Genomic DNA, 16,342 nt, shown 5'->3' with positions numbered 1-16,342 from the left:
TACTCCTTGGGGTATTGGAGGATAGCGTTGGCAATGCGCTTACGATGCTTCTGGTGTTACAGATGACATGTATATTATTTCAATGTGAAAATATATTATGCAGAGCCGAAACGTAGTTAGGTAGTGATAGCGTCCCTAAAGTAAGATCAAAAGAGGTTGGATTATATTATAAATAAATAATGTATCTAAAACAGTGGGCAGTATCAGCGGAAGACGAAACAATTTTGTATAATTACAGATTATACTCTGTGGATAATGGTAAAAAATAAATCATAGTATTGTCTATTTTTTCATTTATTAATTTATTTCTAGGTCACTGTGTGGACATTTGAATTTGGAACTTTACGTTATAATTTTATTATTTTTAATATCACTCATTCTAACATTTTTTTTTCTCTTTTATAATTTTCACTTAAAAGATCTGATGCCGCTTTCCATAATTTGTAATTGTAAAAAAAATACGGTTAAAACTCAACCAAATCTATAAGAATAAATGGGAACAGGTACTAAAACAAAAATGAAAACATTTAACAAATTAAAAACTATATTTATATCAATAACAATTTCAGGTACAAAGTATTATCAATCTTCAAAACATGGAACTTCATTTAAATTAAGTTTGACAATATAATCAGCTACTGCGTATATCGGTTCGTTTACTGAATTAAAAGTGATCGCTTTGAGGTTACTAAAAACAGCTACTTTATCGAAAACATATTTATATTTATTATATACAAATAAACCTTTGTTCGTGCCAATGTAAACTTTTCTATATTTGTCAACAGCTAACACATTCGCTAAATAATTTTCGTGTGTGTTTATTGCACGTGTTTTTAGTTTGATTCTAAACAGTTTCGTATTTTGCGTAAAGAATATATTATTATCGTCGTCTAGAACTAAACTGTCTACTTGGATTCCTTGAAGTTCTGGCACTAGCCTTGCGTGACCATCTTCGAATATATAAGCTTCTCGTCTTGCATTCACAAAGTATAGTACGCCCTTATAATGCATAGCCTTTATGTCATCTTGTATTGGCAGTCTTTCTGCTTTCATTCCATTTATCTTAAAAATACCATCTGAACCTCCAACGTAGACTCTGCTATTGATCTGATCTATTGCGATGGCTGTAGCATTTCTTATTCCATCTATGACCGTTGCTTTGTGTGTGTCCATATCGAGGTGACCTAAGACTCTTGATACTGTTTTTGTAACGGTTGAAATATCATCAAAGGTAAAGTAGAGTGCGCTATCTTTTTGATTCATTGCTAAATCGTGTAAGTTGTTGATTCCTTCTTTTATGATGCCCAAGCTGTAGTATCTGTTATCGACGTACACGCCTTGACATCTATTATCAGCGTATGTGAAGGTTACTAGTGTTAGGATAATTACGAGTTTCATGTTTTTATCTGAAATAGAGGTTTTTTTATTAGATATTGAACATTTTGTTATGTATATCGTTTTTTTTTTTCTAATATCAATAAAAAGTCGAACTAAAATATGTACGATAAATAGAGTAAGTTATTTTTTTATTTGGTTACATGTGACAAAAGAGCTATTGTCTTTGATGGTAACGAGTTTGATTCTATTTATACAAATAATTATTTCTGTGCTGCCTGTTTGTACTTGCGGCTATACCTGCTGTGCGAGATTAAGTTCCAAACACCTTCTCTTATGAGAAAATGGATGATGTAGGTCTGAAGAGACAATTTAGTTTAGTATATGAACAATGTTATATTGGTTTTTTCTCTGGTTATAATTTATTATATTAAAGCAATTTAAGTTTTTTGATTCATTTATTTTAGATTGTATTATAATATAACACAACAGCTGATAGTAAAATGTTTCGACCGTTCTTGGTGCGTGTGCCGTGTCGGCGGCGCCTAAACACCGACGGTCGCGAGTTTGATTGCCGTTCGGAGTGGATATTTGTGTTTATACAAATGTTTATTTTTGGTCTGGTTGCCTTTGTGGGTTCTCCCCACCGTGCCTTGGAGAGCACGTTAAACTGACGGTCCCGATTATTATCAAGATCACCTGATAGCGATCGTTAGGTAGGAGCAGCGTGGTGGATTAAGCTCTGATCCTTCTCCTACATGGGGAAAGCTATGCCTAGCAGTGGAATATGAAATGGCTGAAGCGCGTCATAGTAAAATAACAAATGCACCTAAAAACTGGATTTAGGTACGTGTGTCGACACGTGTACGTAAGTTATATTAAAATACATAAATATGTATTTATTATTTAGATAAGTATGTATTATGTCTGACCTTTTGACTGATTATAATATACATATTCGTAAACACATTTTTTAAATTTGTTTTTTTAATTATTAAACTAATTGATAAGTTTTGATAAAAAATATGTATGACAAAACATTCGCATAAATTAGGTATATACTAATATTTATAAAGCTGAAAGGTTGCTAGTTTGTTTGTTCACTAATCTCTGGAACTAGTGGTTGCGATTGAAAAATTATTTTTGTGTTGGATAGTACATTCACCGAGGAAGACGTAAACGCCTGTGAAGCCGCAGGGTACACCTAGTTTTTATATAATTTTGTTATTGTAAAGATTTTTAACAGAAAGTCAAATTGTTTAAATATATAACTAAAAGTGAGTTGGTTTCGCGATTGGAGTTTACTCCTAACTACTCCAAACGATTACCGTAATATTTAAATAGTAGATTATTAACCAAGGGGATAAAGCAGTGTCTTCTGTCGCGGGTGACGATTTAAATCGCGAGCGTAACTACCCAACAAACATTTACGACGTTGAGTAGACGTTTTGGTGACAACTTAATGTTATTTAGTATAATCGTATAAACGACATTAGAACGTTTACTCGACGGCATTAGGGCCCATTTTATTCAACTTAAGGCGCTAAGAGTTTCGTGTAACAGTCATATAAATACCTATATAGTCGCATAGGAGTCATATACACGTTGGCGATTTGACTACATGTCATGTAATGATAGCTGTCGCGGCGTGTATTCGACTTCGTGTCGAGTAATGGCACACAATATGACGTTTATCTAACGTATTCGTTGTATTATTGTCATTTAAAGATGATACTTCTTTAATGAACGAATGAAAAATTGTAACAGATTATAAACATAATACACATTAATTGAATTTGGCAGTTTTTTTGACAGCTGAGTTAAAATATTGTATTTTTTACTTTGTTGGCATAGATATAGTAAAAAAAAGTAGATAATGCGCGGCCTTTGTTGTTAGTGAAGCCACAAAACTCGGCTCCTTCAAGTAAATACACGCGCTCACGCACACATATGCATCAAACTACGCTCATTTTCGTCAGTATGTCACGAGGCTTCATACAGTAACTTTGCTTATAAAATGCCGTCTTGTGTGATTAAATGGTACAAAAACAATACCAAAGTAAACAAAAAATCTGAAGGAATATCGTTTCGCACGTAAGTACATATAAAACTTTAAATTTATTGTTATTCCAAAATAATATTGAGGTTATTCGGAACTTATAATTTCAATGTCACGAAATGACGTACCACGGGAGTGTTGCCAGTAGTTCTTTTTTTCAATACCCCAAAATGTGGGTAAATAAATTGTACGCAATCAGAAAAATAATTAAGTAAAAAGTAGACATAGTTATTGTTTTTTTTTCTCGTGTTATTTTATGTTACATAAATTGAAAATAAAAAAATCAAAATATATTTATGAATTATTAACTCGTTTGTTTTATGTTTTAACTTTTTACAATTTTTGAGTAAACTAGGTACCCATATTTTACTATCAAATTTCATGGTTTTAGGTTTCCAACGAATATTTTAATAAGAGGTGAATGGGTAGCGGCTATAAGACTGAGAAAATGACCACGATTATGCTGGCCATGCGCATAAAGTCAATTTAATACGATTAGTGATTGAAAAATATTTGAACATAAGACTACATCATATTAGTAAAATGCAGACAATGACGATGACTCTGAGTTCTAAGCGACAGAAATTTAAAAAACTTATACAACATAAAGGATTCTAGGTTTAAGAAAAATGCTTAAAAAAACCGACTGCAAACTGAAAAGAGATAAACAGAGGGGATAGGAAGTGTCCATTCATACGATTATCTTACGAATATTTTTTTTTTTATTATTCTACCGATTTTTTGTTTTATTTTTAGTAAATTTATTTAAAACTATAAACAGGTTTTTATTTTCACATACCCATTTTACCTATATTAAATTAATTATTTAATAAAAATTTTAGGGACTTTTTTTAAAAGGTCAACACTTCACTCACTCACACATCTTTAAAAAAGTGGCTTCAGTTTTCTGTTCTAGGTGCGTTATCTACCTTTTTTTACTTGATCTATGTTTGTTGGGGTGATAAAACCATTTCATCAGTTACAAACCATTGTGCAATCAAATTTACTGATTAATGTGAGGTAACTTTGTAACAAATTTTTCATGCGCTTTTAAAATTTTAATGTTTTCGTATATTTTTATTAATAATTTATTAAGTGACTGCGTTATATGACAACTATATAACTTCCCGACGTATATACTGCGTACATATTGTAAATTTGTACGCCATGACAGTTGATTTAGGGATCAATAATAAAATAATAAAACGCCTAGCTAACTTATTTAAAATAATTTATATTTTCAGAACAGAAGAATTTACGAGACATATAACTTAGTTAAGTCTGAATAATACTTTTTTTTTAGGTAAACCCCACAATTATGATCCATATTTATGTGGATGTTGATAAGTTTTTATCGAAGATGGACTTCATCGAAATGATATGCGCATATTTGAAATGGCCGTGGTCATTATCATTTTTGTAATACTTTAGGATGTATAATAATAATAATAATAATAAATACTCTTTATTGTACACCACAAAGAAACATTACAACAAAAGTGATACATGAAAAGAAAGATGTACAAAGGCGATCTTATCGCTAAGAGCGATTTCTTCCAGACAACCTTTGGGCATAGGACATAGCGAAGAAAAAGAGAAGCGGTAGGGAAGTGTACAAACAGTTGATAAAGAATTGGTATATAGTTAACAAGCAGTATGATATTAACAGAAGTAAATATACATATACACATACATATACACACAATATACATACACATACATATACACAAATAAATATATACAAATAAATATATATATATATATATATATATATATATATATATATATATATACTACATAAACAAATACTACATAATATATATATTTATGGAGCTGATAATGATAATTATGAAGTATTTAGTGACAAAAAATGCGCCTTTAGATATTTTTTAAAACAGGCAAGAGATTGAGCTTTTCTTATAGAGAGAGGAAGAGAGTTCCAAAGTTGTACAGCTTTAACAGAAAAGGAGTTTGAATAAAAGGAAGTAGTATGAGAAGGAGTTTTGAGTGTTAAGGTTGAAGATGACCTGAGGGAACGTTCATGAGTGTCACAGAGAAACTCAAAGCGATTTTTTAGATAACGCGGTGTATCTGGATGGAAAAGTACACAATATAGTAAAGAAAGGATGTGAGTATTCCTGCGAAGGCGGATAGGGAGCCACTTGAGTTGATTACGAAAATCGGAGACATGGTCATATTTGCGAAGACCAAATATGAACCGTATGCAGAGATTCTGGAGGCGCTCAAGCTTATTTAACTGCTCCTCTTTAAGGTCTAGGTAACAAATATCAGCATAGTCAAGAATCGGTAGTAGGAGTGACTGTGCTAACGCAATATACAAGTTACACTAGTACACTTATTCGACTTATATTTAATGGTTACAAGTACTACGTGTAAACAATTACTATTCGTTTAGCAGATGTTTAAAAGGTAATTATATGACAAAATTAATAGTATTATGACGTTTACACTACGAAAACGTTTACACGACGAAATGTTGTATATGTAAGTTTTATAGATGTCTTCATAGACGCTATTATATGACGATTGTAAAGAAATGTCGAAATAACGTCTATACGACAATGTTATACGACAAAAAATCTATATGTCTATTTGGACACATAATGCACCATAACATGACGTAGAGTTAAAAAAATACTGTAATATAACTTTAATAAGACTCAAAGTCATATAATTGTTTGATTATATGACAAAAATGTTTGTTGGGTAAGGACTCGAGGTTTACTCCCGAGCGTAGCGAGGGATTTAAGTTCACCAAAGACTAAGACAGCTTTATCACCGAGGAAAATACTCTACTTTTCGTACGATTTGCGAAAAAATTAACACAATAATAATATGAGATAAGCATTTATTAAAAATAATGACAGTTAAAAGTAAAAGTTAATATTCGAAACATTGGTGTTGTTGATGAGTTGATTTGAGTATTTCTCTGTTCTTGCGTCTGAGGAACTTGCGTTTTATGTATTTGAAGAAAACAAAAACGCGGCAAATTCCTAGACTAATATTTTTTTGTCGGAAAAGCAAAGGCATTAAGCTCATACGGCCTCGTCGGTTTTCGTAATTTTATTTAATAATCATAACTGCATAATAAGTGCGTATTCCTTTTTCAAAAAGATGTATAATGCTTTATATACAAACTCAATGGTGTAAACATAGATGTAGTTCTGTATAAATTTCGGAAAGTATTCCAAATTTAAATCACATTCTCCCCTAGAAGATGAATGAAATTCAGTACAATTTTCTTTCCCTGTTTTTAACAGATTAAAAATGACTATTGTTATGTTCGCTTTTTGTGGCCATTTTGTGGCATAGAATGTCACTTTTTTGAGCAAGTGGTACGAAAAATATGTCCAGAGGGTGGGGCCACTAGATATCTATCCGATAACTGGTTGGAACCGCTGTCACACACCCCTCCCCGTGATCCGTGGCACTGGTATCCGTAACCCCAGATCCTTCTCTCACATAAATCCTTCTCACCTATCCTTCTTCTTACCTCAAATTTCTCAAGGAGGGTTGATGTCAGGCAGGCGGCCGGTCGTAAAATATACAAGCCAAATCACATTACAACATGAGCTTGGGAATTAGAGTATCATGTTGTGCCGACCCTACATAAGTGGGATAAGGGCAGGAAGATGATGGTACGAAAAATATATTTATCTCTTTCTCGCAAGAGTCACTCCGTTTCCCTCAGAGCAAGTCAGCGTCAGTTTCACTCGTTCACTGGGCGCTTGTCCTGTAGTCCCATTTAAATTTGATCACAATCTGACTAATCGTTTTTTTAAGTAAAACTTTTTTACGCACGCTTGGCGGCGAATGGAAGTTGAGGGAGAGATAGAAGTTAGTAAAGATATAAAGAGAGAGAAATACGTTTCGTAGATTTCAACTGAGGTAGGTCACAGTAGGAAATTACCTGCTCAAACAGACACAGAAGATCACAGCTAAATAACACTGTTTTCAAGCAGTGTTCTGTTCCTGTCTGTGAGTAAGGTGACCAGAGCTCCTGGGCGGAATCGGAGATGGGGTCGGCAACGCACTTGCGATGCTTGTGGTGTTGCAGACGTCTATCAGCTACGGTAATCGCTTATCATCAGGTGAGCCGTACGATTGTTTGTCGATTTAGTTATATTAAAAAAAAATGCTGGAAGATGTTGATAGGGTTTGGTCGTAATTTTTTGTGTGACTTACTTACGCTGTGTTTGCGAATACAATGAAATAAATATCAATACTATATAAATAACTGTTGAACGTAAAATATATAACTGTGGCATTACAAAGAATCCTGTGTTGCTATCCTTGATGGTTGATGTTATTTATTGATTCGAACTACGAGCGAAATATCGCAAGTATATGCTAATCTTTATTTAATTCTCATGTATAATGAAGCGAAATAAATATACACATATATATTTATTTAATATAGAAATAAACTTTTATGATTAACTAGCTGCTCAGACACACTTCGTTCTGTCAAAAGTTAATAGTAAAAAATTTGTTTTCATTTTTTTTCGTATGAACACTTTCTGTGGGCCTTAAGGAACATACAAAGCATTCTTCATACAGCCATTCTTGAGTTATGTGTTTAGCAACATTCATTTTTATTTATATAGAAGATATACTTATATAAAAAAACACTAAACGGCTCAAGAAATACGTGAATGGTATATAGAATATTACTAGCGACCTCTGTTAGTCCATATTTTTTACACGAGAAGTAATCACCAACATATCATATACTAAAACCTTCTCCGAAACACGCTGCATCTTATGATATAAGTATTATTCCGATCGGTTTAGTAGTTTTCGCAGTATAATCGAACGAGAAAACCGGCTCTCCATTTTTTAGTATAGATGTAATTTTATATTGGTTATCATTATAACGACTATCCCAAATAAATCATCATCACTTCAGTCTATCGCAGTCCACTGCTGGACATAGGCCTCCACAAGTTCGCGCCAAAAATGGCGTGAACTCATGTGTGTTGCCCATAGTCACCACGCTGGGCAGGTGGGTTGGTGAACGCAGGGCTGACTTTGTCGCATCGAAGACCATTGGTCGGCTTCTTAAGTTCCAAGGTGGTAGTGGAACTGTGTTATCCCTTAGTCGCCTCTTAAGACACCAACACAGCAGCTTAAATAAATATCACATATAAATTTCGAATCTATTCCTGTTATGTTCCCAAAGATTTGTGACTTGTTGTCTATTCGCTTTGAGAAAAAAGTAACTCATCGCTGTCACTTACTGTGTTTAAAGTATTTACATATATCAAAGCTATTTACATAGTTTTATGAGGTTTTATTTTTAACTATTGGACCACGCAAAATTGCGGACCACAACTACTAAATAATATGTTCATAACAATGATAAAATCTATACAATGCAGTTGTTTTAAAACTAATTACTTTTCAAGCGCCTATTGTGTTTAGATACATTTAAGTAATTATAGTTCTTTGTATGTGTGCACTTTAGATTGATAATTTAAAAGTCATTTTCGTAACAGATAAACAAAAATAAAACTTGATTTTAATTTTATTACGAATATTAGGAAATACTATTAATTATCTATTAATTTTATCAATGGCTAATATAAGCGAATATTAAAACTATATATCGCATTGAGCCTGTCACTTTTCAGTGTTGGGCATATGCCTCTTCTCCATGTAGGAGAAGGATCGGAACTTAATCTACCACGCTGCTCAAATGAGGGTTTGTGAATATGTTTTTACTATGAGTAACGATCACTGTCAGGTATTTACAAGGAACTTAACTTCCTTGGGTATTTATGATAACGGCCGGGACCAATCGCTTAACGTGCTCTCCGAGGCACGGCAGGCCCCTCAAGGACAGACATCCAAACCGGAAAGGAATATGTGTACAAACACAAATATCACCTATGAGCGAACGAACGAAATAAGCGGTTGTTATTGTTGTTGAATTATATATAATCTACCTAAATATAGTTTTTTTTTTTTATTGTTTACTTGAATGTGTATTTTTTTCGTTATTGAACTCAAGTCTCTCCGACAGAGGAGAACGGTTAGAGGTTAATCTTAGTTTAATCCGACAAACTGTATAATTACGAGTTGAGGTTTACATAATAATAAAATGTATACATAAATAAGGTATATGGATATATTATTATGTATTATATAATATATATAAATTTAATTAGGAAATCTTTGAAAAAATTTTAAAAGATAAAATAAATTTACATTTAGTAACTGTTGATTTTTTAGTCTTAAGTCTTTAAATCTTCAAAAATTATTAAACTGTGATCAGAATACGATTACGAAAAGAAAAAAACTTTATGTTTATGTATTTCGACAAAAATCGAAAAAAAATCTATAATCTATGCCCAAATAAAAAAATAAAAAAACTTACTTGTCAATAACGTACGTCACTACAATCCAATGTCCGTTTGATCACTGACTCGTAACGATTGTATAGGGAAGTGAAACGCACGTATCGATAGAACCACCAACACATAACTGTTATGTAAGACTTTTAATAAGGTCGATGGTTTTAAGGCCATGATTCAAGTTTGATAATGGTACTATGTTTGTAAGTGCTTTAGTGTTTGATAGAGACTTATTTTGGATCTAGTTTTTTGTCTTAAGCCTATTTCACCGGCTATGGATAAAGTTTATCCAGCATATAAGTTACGAATAGACTTTCCCGCCAGGAGGTAGAATAGTCAGGACTCAGCAATAGAAGATCTGTTTATCCTTTATTAATAAACAACAACTTTTAGATACCCATAAATAAACTGGAATTCAAGGTGAAAAATAAAAATACTTCATACATTTTTATCTATCGGATACCGATGTGTCAAATAGCGTAAACACCAACCGGTGAAACCGGCCGGATACGGAAATAATTTATAGTGAGTTTTTATTAATTTATTGATTTTTTTTTTTAATTTAAAATAGAGTACAACTATATATATAAATATCTTTCACCCTCCGTTTCGCAGTTTTTATTTATAGTAATCTATAATATATTAATAAATGAAGCAACAATTTTTGTACCCCTTATTACGAAAATTACGCGGAATAGGAATTTTCGTACACTTATAGTTGGAGAGTTATATAAGGAGTGCAAAATTCTAATGATTTTTTTTTATGCATAAAAATATATTAAATTACAAAAAAAATTACACACACTAACATGTATTTGACACACACACACACACACACACACACGAATATTACGAGTATATAGCTCTTTTGTTGATTGTTAAAGTCTGTAGTCAAATTGAAAAATTAAAAAAAGGTCTTTATTTTCGTTATTTTTGGTTCTTTTTAATTTAAATTTTTAAATATGGTTGAATTTCGACCACTGGGCGACCACTATCATTACAGCCTATACAGTCCACTGCTGGACATAGGCCTCCACAAGTTTACGCCACAAATAACGTGAACTCATGTGTTTTGCCCATAGTCACCACGCTGGGCAGGCGGGTTGGTGACCGCAGTACTGGCTTTGTCGCACCGAAGACGCTGCTGCCCGTCTTCGGCTTGTGTATTTCAAAGCCAGCAGTTGGATGGTTATCCCGCCATCGGTCGGCTTCTTAAGTTCCAAGGTGGTTGTGGAACCTTGTTATCCCTTAGTCGCCTCTTACGACACCCACGGGAAGAGAGGGGGTGGCTAAATTATTTAGTGCCGTAGCCACACAGCACACGTGGGCGACCACTAGTGTAGAATAAATATGTTAAAATGATTAACATATCTATTCCTACATTCGGTACTAACTTACACAAAAAAGCTATGTAACATATGCCGGTATCCAACAAAAAAAAAATTACGAGCAATTTCCTTTTTTACCGCTGAAATCAAATCTATTTACCCATGGGATACTTCATTTCACAATTGTGAATATTAAGGTTGCAGTTTATTGAGGTGAACAGCCATAATGACCTGTCTTACCTCCAGCTGTTAAATCATATTAGAACGTAACTTATGTAAAGGCAAAAAAAAATTTAAACAGTTGCTCGTATCTGCGCAAGTGCATCACTGCGCTGCACAATAGTTCTGATTCAATTGTATTCCAATGTCCTCAATGAATTTGTGTTCATCATGCGAGATTTTTCGTAATCGACATCAAAACAAATACAGTCGAATTATGAACCGTTCGTGAATTTTTTACAATTTTTGTCTTTGTCAGCTTAACGTGCTTAGGTACGGTTCTCATTATCATTACCACCAAACACGGAACAGAACATTTCGTAAAGAATAAAAAATATACATTTTTCTTTTGCTGTTTAATTTTATGTATATTTATATTTTTATTTGTCTAAAAAAATAGTAGACGATATCAATAAATGTTACTACTAATTTTTTTAATGTTACAGGTACATTACATACATGCTTTAAGTAAAGAAGAATATGGTGAGATTCTTCATTTTAGCAGCAGGATTTCGAAGTGGCGTCAAATGCCTTAACTCCAAGTACATCATATAAAGTATCTCTAACCATATGATGACATTGATTTCCACACAGGAACATTGCAAAATGAAAACTAAACCATGTTTTAACTGTTTATATAAATTAAGAATAAAAAAATTGTTTTCTTAATCAAACTTAATCTTAAAATATTTATAATACTTTATAGTCATTAACTTATTTTAGAATTGTTAACTTAACATATACCTTCCATTCTTTATTTTATAATTAAATAAAAACAAAAATGTGTTATTATGGTTTCCACTTGGCCAAAATATGTATGGAAAATCACCAATGCCACTTGTATTTCATGAAAACAAATGTTTGTATGATAAATTACTATATTATTACAGTTATAGCTGGTGCAATTCTGTTGGGAACACATACGTTTTTTGCGGTTACATGTTGATCTCCGTGGAAGCGGAGGCGTTCAAATTGAAAAACTGATTTGTACAAAGAGACCTCTGCGGAAGCAGATGCGAACAGAGCGACCTCCGCGGAAGCTGATCTGTATGGAGTGACTTCAGCGAAAGCGGAAGTGTGAAGAGAATGATATCTGCGGAAGCGATTGTGTACAGAGTGGCCATTGCAGAATCGGATGTGTATGGATAATCTCTGCGGAAGAGGATGTATAAAGAATGACCGCTGCGGAAACCAACATGTACAGAGTGACTTCTGCGGAAGTGATTGTATATAGAGTGATTTCTGGAGAAGCGAATGTTCAACGGAATATGTGTAGAGAATGTGAGCTCCGCAGAATTGGATGCTTACAGAAACTGTACGAAAGTGGAAACAGAGACGGATAAATAAAGAAAAATATTAATTATTAAACTCAAATATTAAACATAAAAACGTATGTAACTATTAGTAATCAAAATTAACAAGAGGCAAATTATATTTAACGAATAAAAGTTTAGCATAATTGTCACTGTCCAGGTGATTATAAAAGGGTTCGTTAATCGAACCAGATCCATTAGACAGCTGTTCACTAGGAAATGATCCTGGTGGCGTTGATAAGTAAGTGCGTACGATGGGAAGGAAAGCTTGAAATTGTATGTTATATCTCCACCATAATAAAGGATCTTCATTTAGCTGGAGTCGTTTTTGATTATTATATTCATTAATTAATGATTTCAATACAATTAGGTTCATATTGGTTCCAATGCTGTCATTTCCTGTATTTTCATCATCACTGCCACCGTTCAACATGGCAGCCAAATCTGAATTAATATTTTGCATGGACTGTAAATTCTGAGAGCTTGTGCATGGTTCATTATTTATATCAACAAATTCAATTTTAAGCCTTTTGGTAACAAACCTTGGTTCGCTATTATCATCACCATCCTCTCTGTCATCACCATCGTCATCATCATCAATGTCACTCATAGCACTTACATTACTCAAGTCACGTAACATTAGCAAGCGTAGCAGTTCAGATTGAACTTGTTCCTTCTCTATTTCATTAAAAAACTTTGATTTGTACCTTGGGTCTAGATATGTTGCAAGAGAATACAACATATTGTTGGAAAGGTCACAAAACTTCACATTGACTTCACCAATTAGTTTTATAATAAAATTTGCGATATACTGATTTGTCTTATGACTATCTCGCTCTATCCTCAATTTATGTTTTAACACATGAATCAATGGGATTACTGATGATATACAAGTTTTCATTTTTGTTAAAATTGTTGTAATTTCTTCAAAAGGAGTCAAAACTGCTATTATTTTATTAAGTGTCAACCATTCTTCTGGGGAAATTTGCGGTATGTCATGTTTGCAGGCGTAAAGGCTAATAGAATCTTTAATCTTTAACAGCCGCTCTACCATATGGTAAGTACCATTCCATCTGAAATAAACGATAAATATAATTCAATTAACAACTTACTTTCTCTAAAAAATCAGAAGCTACCGTGTCTTTATTATAATAACATTAGCATTAAGTTATATATTATCAGAAAATTGGTTCGTAACGTTTTATATTGTAATCATAGATATAGTAAAAAAAAGTAGATAATGCGCGGCCATTGTTGTTAGTGAAGCCACAAAACTCGGCTCCTTCAAGTAAATACACGCGCTCACGCACACATATGCATCAAACTACGCTCATTTTCGTTAGTATGTCACGAGGCTTCATACAGTAACTTTGCTTATAAAATGCCGTCTTGTGTGATTAAATGGTGCAAAAACAATTCCAAAGTAAACAAAAAATCTGAAGGAATATCGTTTCACACGTAAGTACATATAAAACTTTAAATTTATTGTTATTCCAAAATAATATTGAGGTTATTCGGAACTTATAATTTCAATGTCACGAAATGACGTACCACGGGAGTGTTGCCAGTAGTTCTTTTTTTCAATACCCCAAAATGTGGGTAAGTAAATTGTACGCAATCAGAAAAATAATTAAGTAAAAAGTAGACATAGTTATTGTTTTTTTTTCTCGTGTTATTTTATGTTACATAAATTGAAAACAAAAAAATCAAAATATATTTATGAATTATTAACTCGTTTTTTTTTTTTTATGTTTTAACTTTTTACAATTTTTGAGTAAACTAGGTACCCATATTTTACTATCAAATTTCATGGTTTTAGGTTTCCAACGAATATTTTAATAAGAGGTGAATGGGTAGCGGCTGTAAGACTGAGAAAATGACCACGATTATGCTGGCCATGCGCATAAAGTGAATTTAATACGATTAGTGATTGAAAAATATTTGAACATAAAACTACATCATATTAGTAAAATGCAAACAATGACGATGACTCTGAGTTCTAAGCGACAAAAATTTAAAAAACTTATACAACATAAAGGATTCTAGGTTTAAGAAAAATAGTTAAAAAAAAAACCGACTGCAAACTGAAAAGAGATAAACAGAGGGGATAGGAAGTGTCTATTCATACGATTATCTTACGAATATATTTTTTTATTATTCTACCGATTTTTTGTTTTATTTTTAGTAAATTTATTTAAAACTATAAACAGGTTTTTATTTTCACATACCCATTTTACCTATATTAAATTAATTGTTTAATAAAAATTTTAGGGACTTTTTTTAAAAGGTGTCAACACTTCACTCACTCACACATCTTTAAAAAAGTGGCTTCAGTTTTCTGTTCTAGGTGCGTTATCTACCTTTTTTTACTTGATCTATGATTGTAATTATGTTTAGTTAATTATATGAGTTATAATAAGTTTTTTGAATATAAGTTTCATAATAAATATAAATAAATTGAAACATACCTATTATCACAGTCTAGAATCACATTAAGTGTAGGTTGATTAAGTTGCTCTCTTTGGATTTTGAACAACTCCTCTTTGGCTATTTGAGACTGACTACAATGTCCGGTTATCTGTTTACATTTTGCAATTAAATCCTTTATTTCTGGAGTTTCTAGAGCAGTACAAACGCACAGTTGTAGTTGGTGGACTACGCAGTTCACATTAGGTACGTTGGCCAAATGCGTTACTTTCTCGATAATTGACTTACCATTGTGAATAAAGCAATGCAGTTGTTCTTCCTTGATGTCCCACTCCAGCATCATTTTTGTAAAGTAGTCACAAATTATGTCATCAGAGTAATTGCCACAAAGTAAGCAACACTTTAAGACAATCTGTCTTTGATCAAAGTCTTCAGTTATCCCGTGAGCAGTAAAGGTCAAAAGTAATGCATTAGCACTCTGTTCTGAGCAAATATCCATATTAATTGATAGCTTATGAAACAATTTGAGCATTTCTCTAATTTTTATTGTAATTTTTTTATATATCTTGTCATACACATGAATTTCGTAAAACTTATGTTCTCTTAATTCATAATTTGGCGAAACCACTTGCATAAATCGACGGAAACCAATACCTTCAACAAAATTAAACGGCAGATTCTGTAAAGCTATCATTTCTCCTATCAAATCATCTATTGTTTTAGATTTAGAATGTGACGAGTCCCATGTTTGTGTGTCCATGTTGTTTTCTTGGGTGGGTTCTTCCATGGTAATTTGCCTTTTTGCTGGTTGTAATGCAGTTACTGCTATCTTCATCTGATTGACACTCACTATTTCTCGCTGTTCCCCCATTTTACACAGTTCCGCATACTTTTCTGTATGCATAGATTTTAAATGTGCTTTCAACGATGTCGTAGTCCGGCCCTTTCTTGAATAATTTTTATTACAGGTTTTACATTTTGCGTAATCACTGTCTACTGCTACAAAAAACTGCCAAATATCACTTGTTTTCGTCTTCATCGGACGGTTTAATTAAATACGTAGGTAACAAATAACAATAAACTAGGTGCTTTTTTGGTAATTAAATAACAATAACTACTTTAAAGTTACTATGTGGGAATTCTTAGCACAATTTAATTCATTTCCAAAAGACGAAAGCACAAGTCCCACAAGACAACGTTAAGAAAATGCCAATTTTCTCTCCTAAATACTAAAAATTTAAAATGTAGCTGGCTTAGAACACAAAACTTAGAGGCAACCGTGAC

General features: G+C 32.7%; 2 protein-coding genes across 2 annotated transcripts; both read right to left on the bottom strand.

Moving 5' to 3' along the window:
• Positions 1-526: 526 nt before the first annotated feature.
• Positions 527-9,880, bottom strand: LOC123667582. The gene is made up of 2 exons (XM_045601460.1): positions 9,795-9,880; positions 527-1,406 (listed from the first exon to the last, which is right to left on the bottom strand). Exon 2 carries the CDS (start codon positions 1,396-1,398, stop codon positions 583-585), a length of 816 nt encoding a protein of 271 aa, XP_045457416.1. The 5' UTR covers positions 1,399-1,406; positions 9,795-9,880; the 3' UTR covers positions 527-582.
• Positions 9,881-12,719: 2,839 nt separating this feature from the next.
• Positions 12,720-15,929, bottom strand: LOC123667391 (zinc finger BED domain-containing protein 4-like). Its single transcript, XM_045601299.1, has 2 exons — positions 15,100-15,929; positions 12,720-13,704 (listed from the first exon to the last, which is right to left on the bottom strand). The coding sequence occupies exons 1-2, from the start codon at positions 15,927-15,929 to the stop codon at positions 12,720-12,722; spliced, it is 1,815 nt and encodes a 604-aa protein (XP_045457255.1).
• Between the last annotated feature and the right edge of the window lie 413 nt (positions 15,930-16,342).

Source organism: Melitaea cinxia, chromosome 28, assembly GCF_905220565.1.
Source record: "Melitaea cinxia chromosome 28, ilMelCinx1.1, whole genome shotgun sequence".
Classification (NCBI taxonomy): domain Eukaryota; kingdom Metazoa; phylum Arthropoda; class Insecta; order Lepidoptera; family Nymphalidae; genus Melitaea; species Melitaea cinxia.
This window is presented reverse-complemented; position numbering and strand designations above follow the sequence as displayed.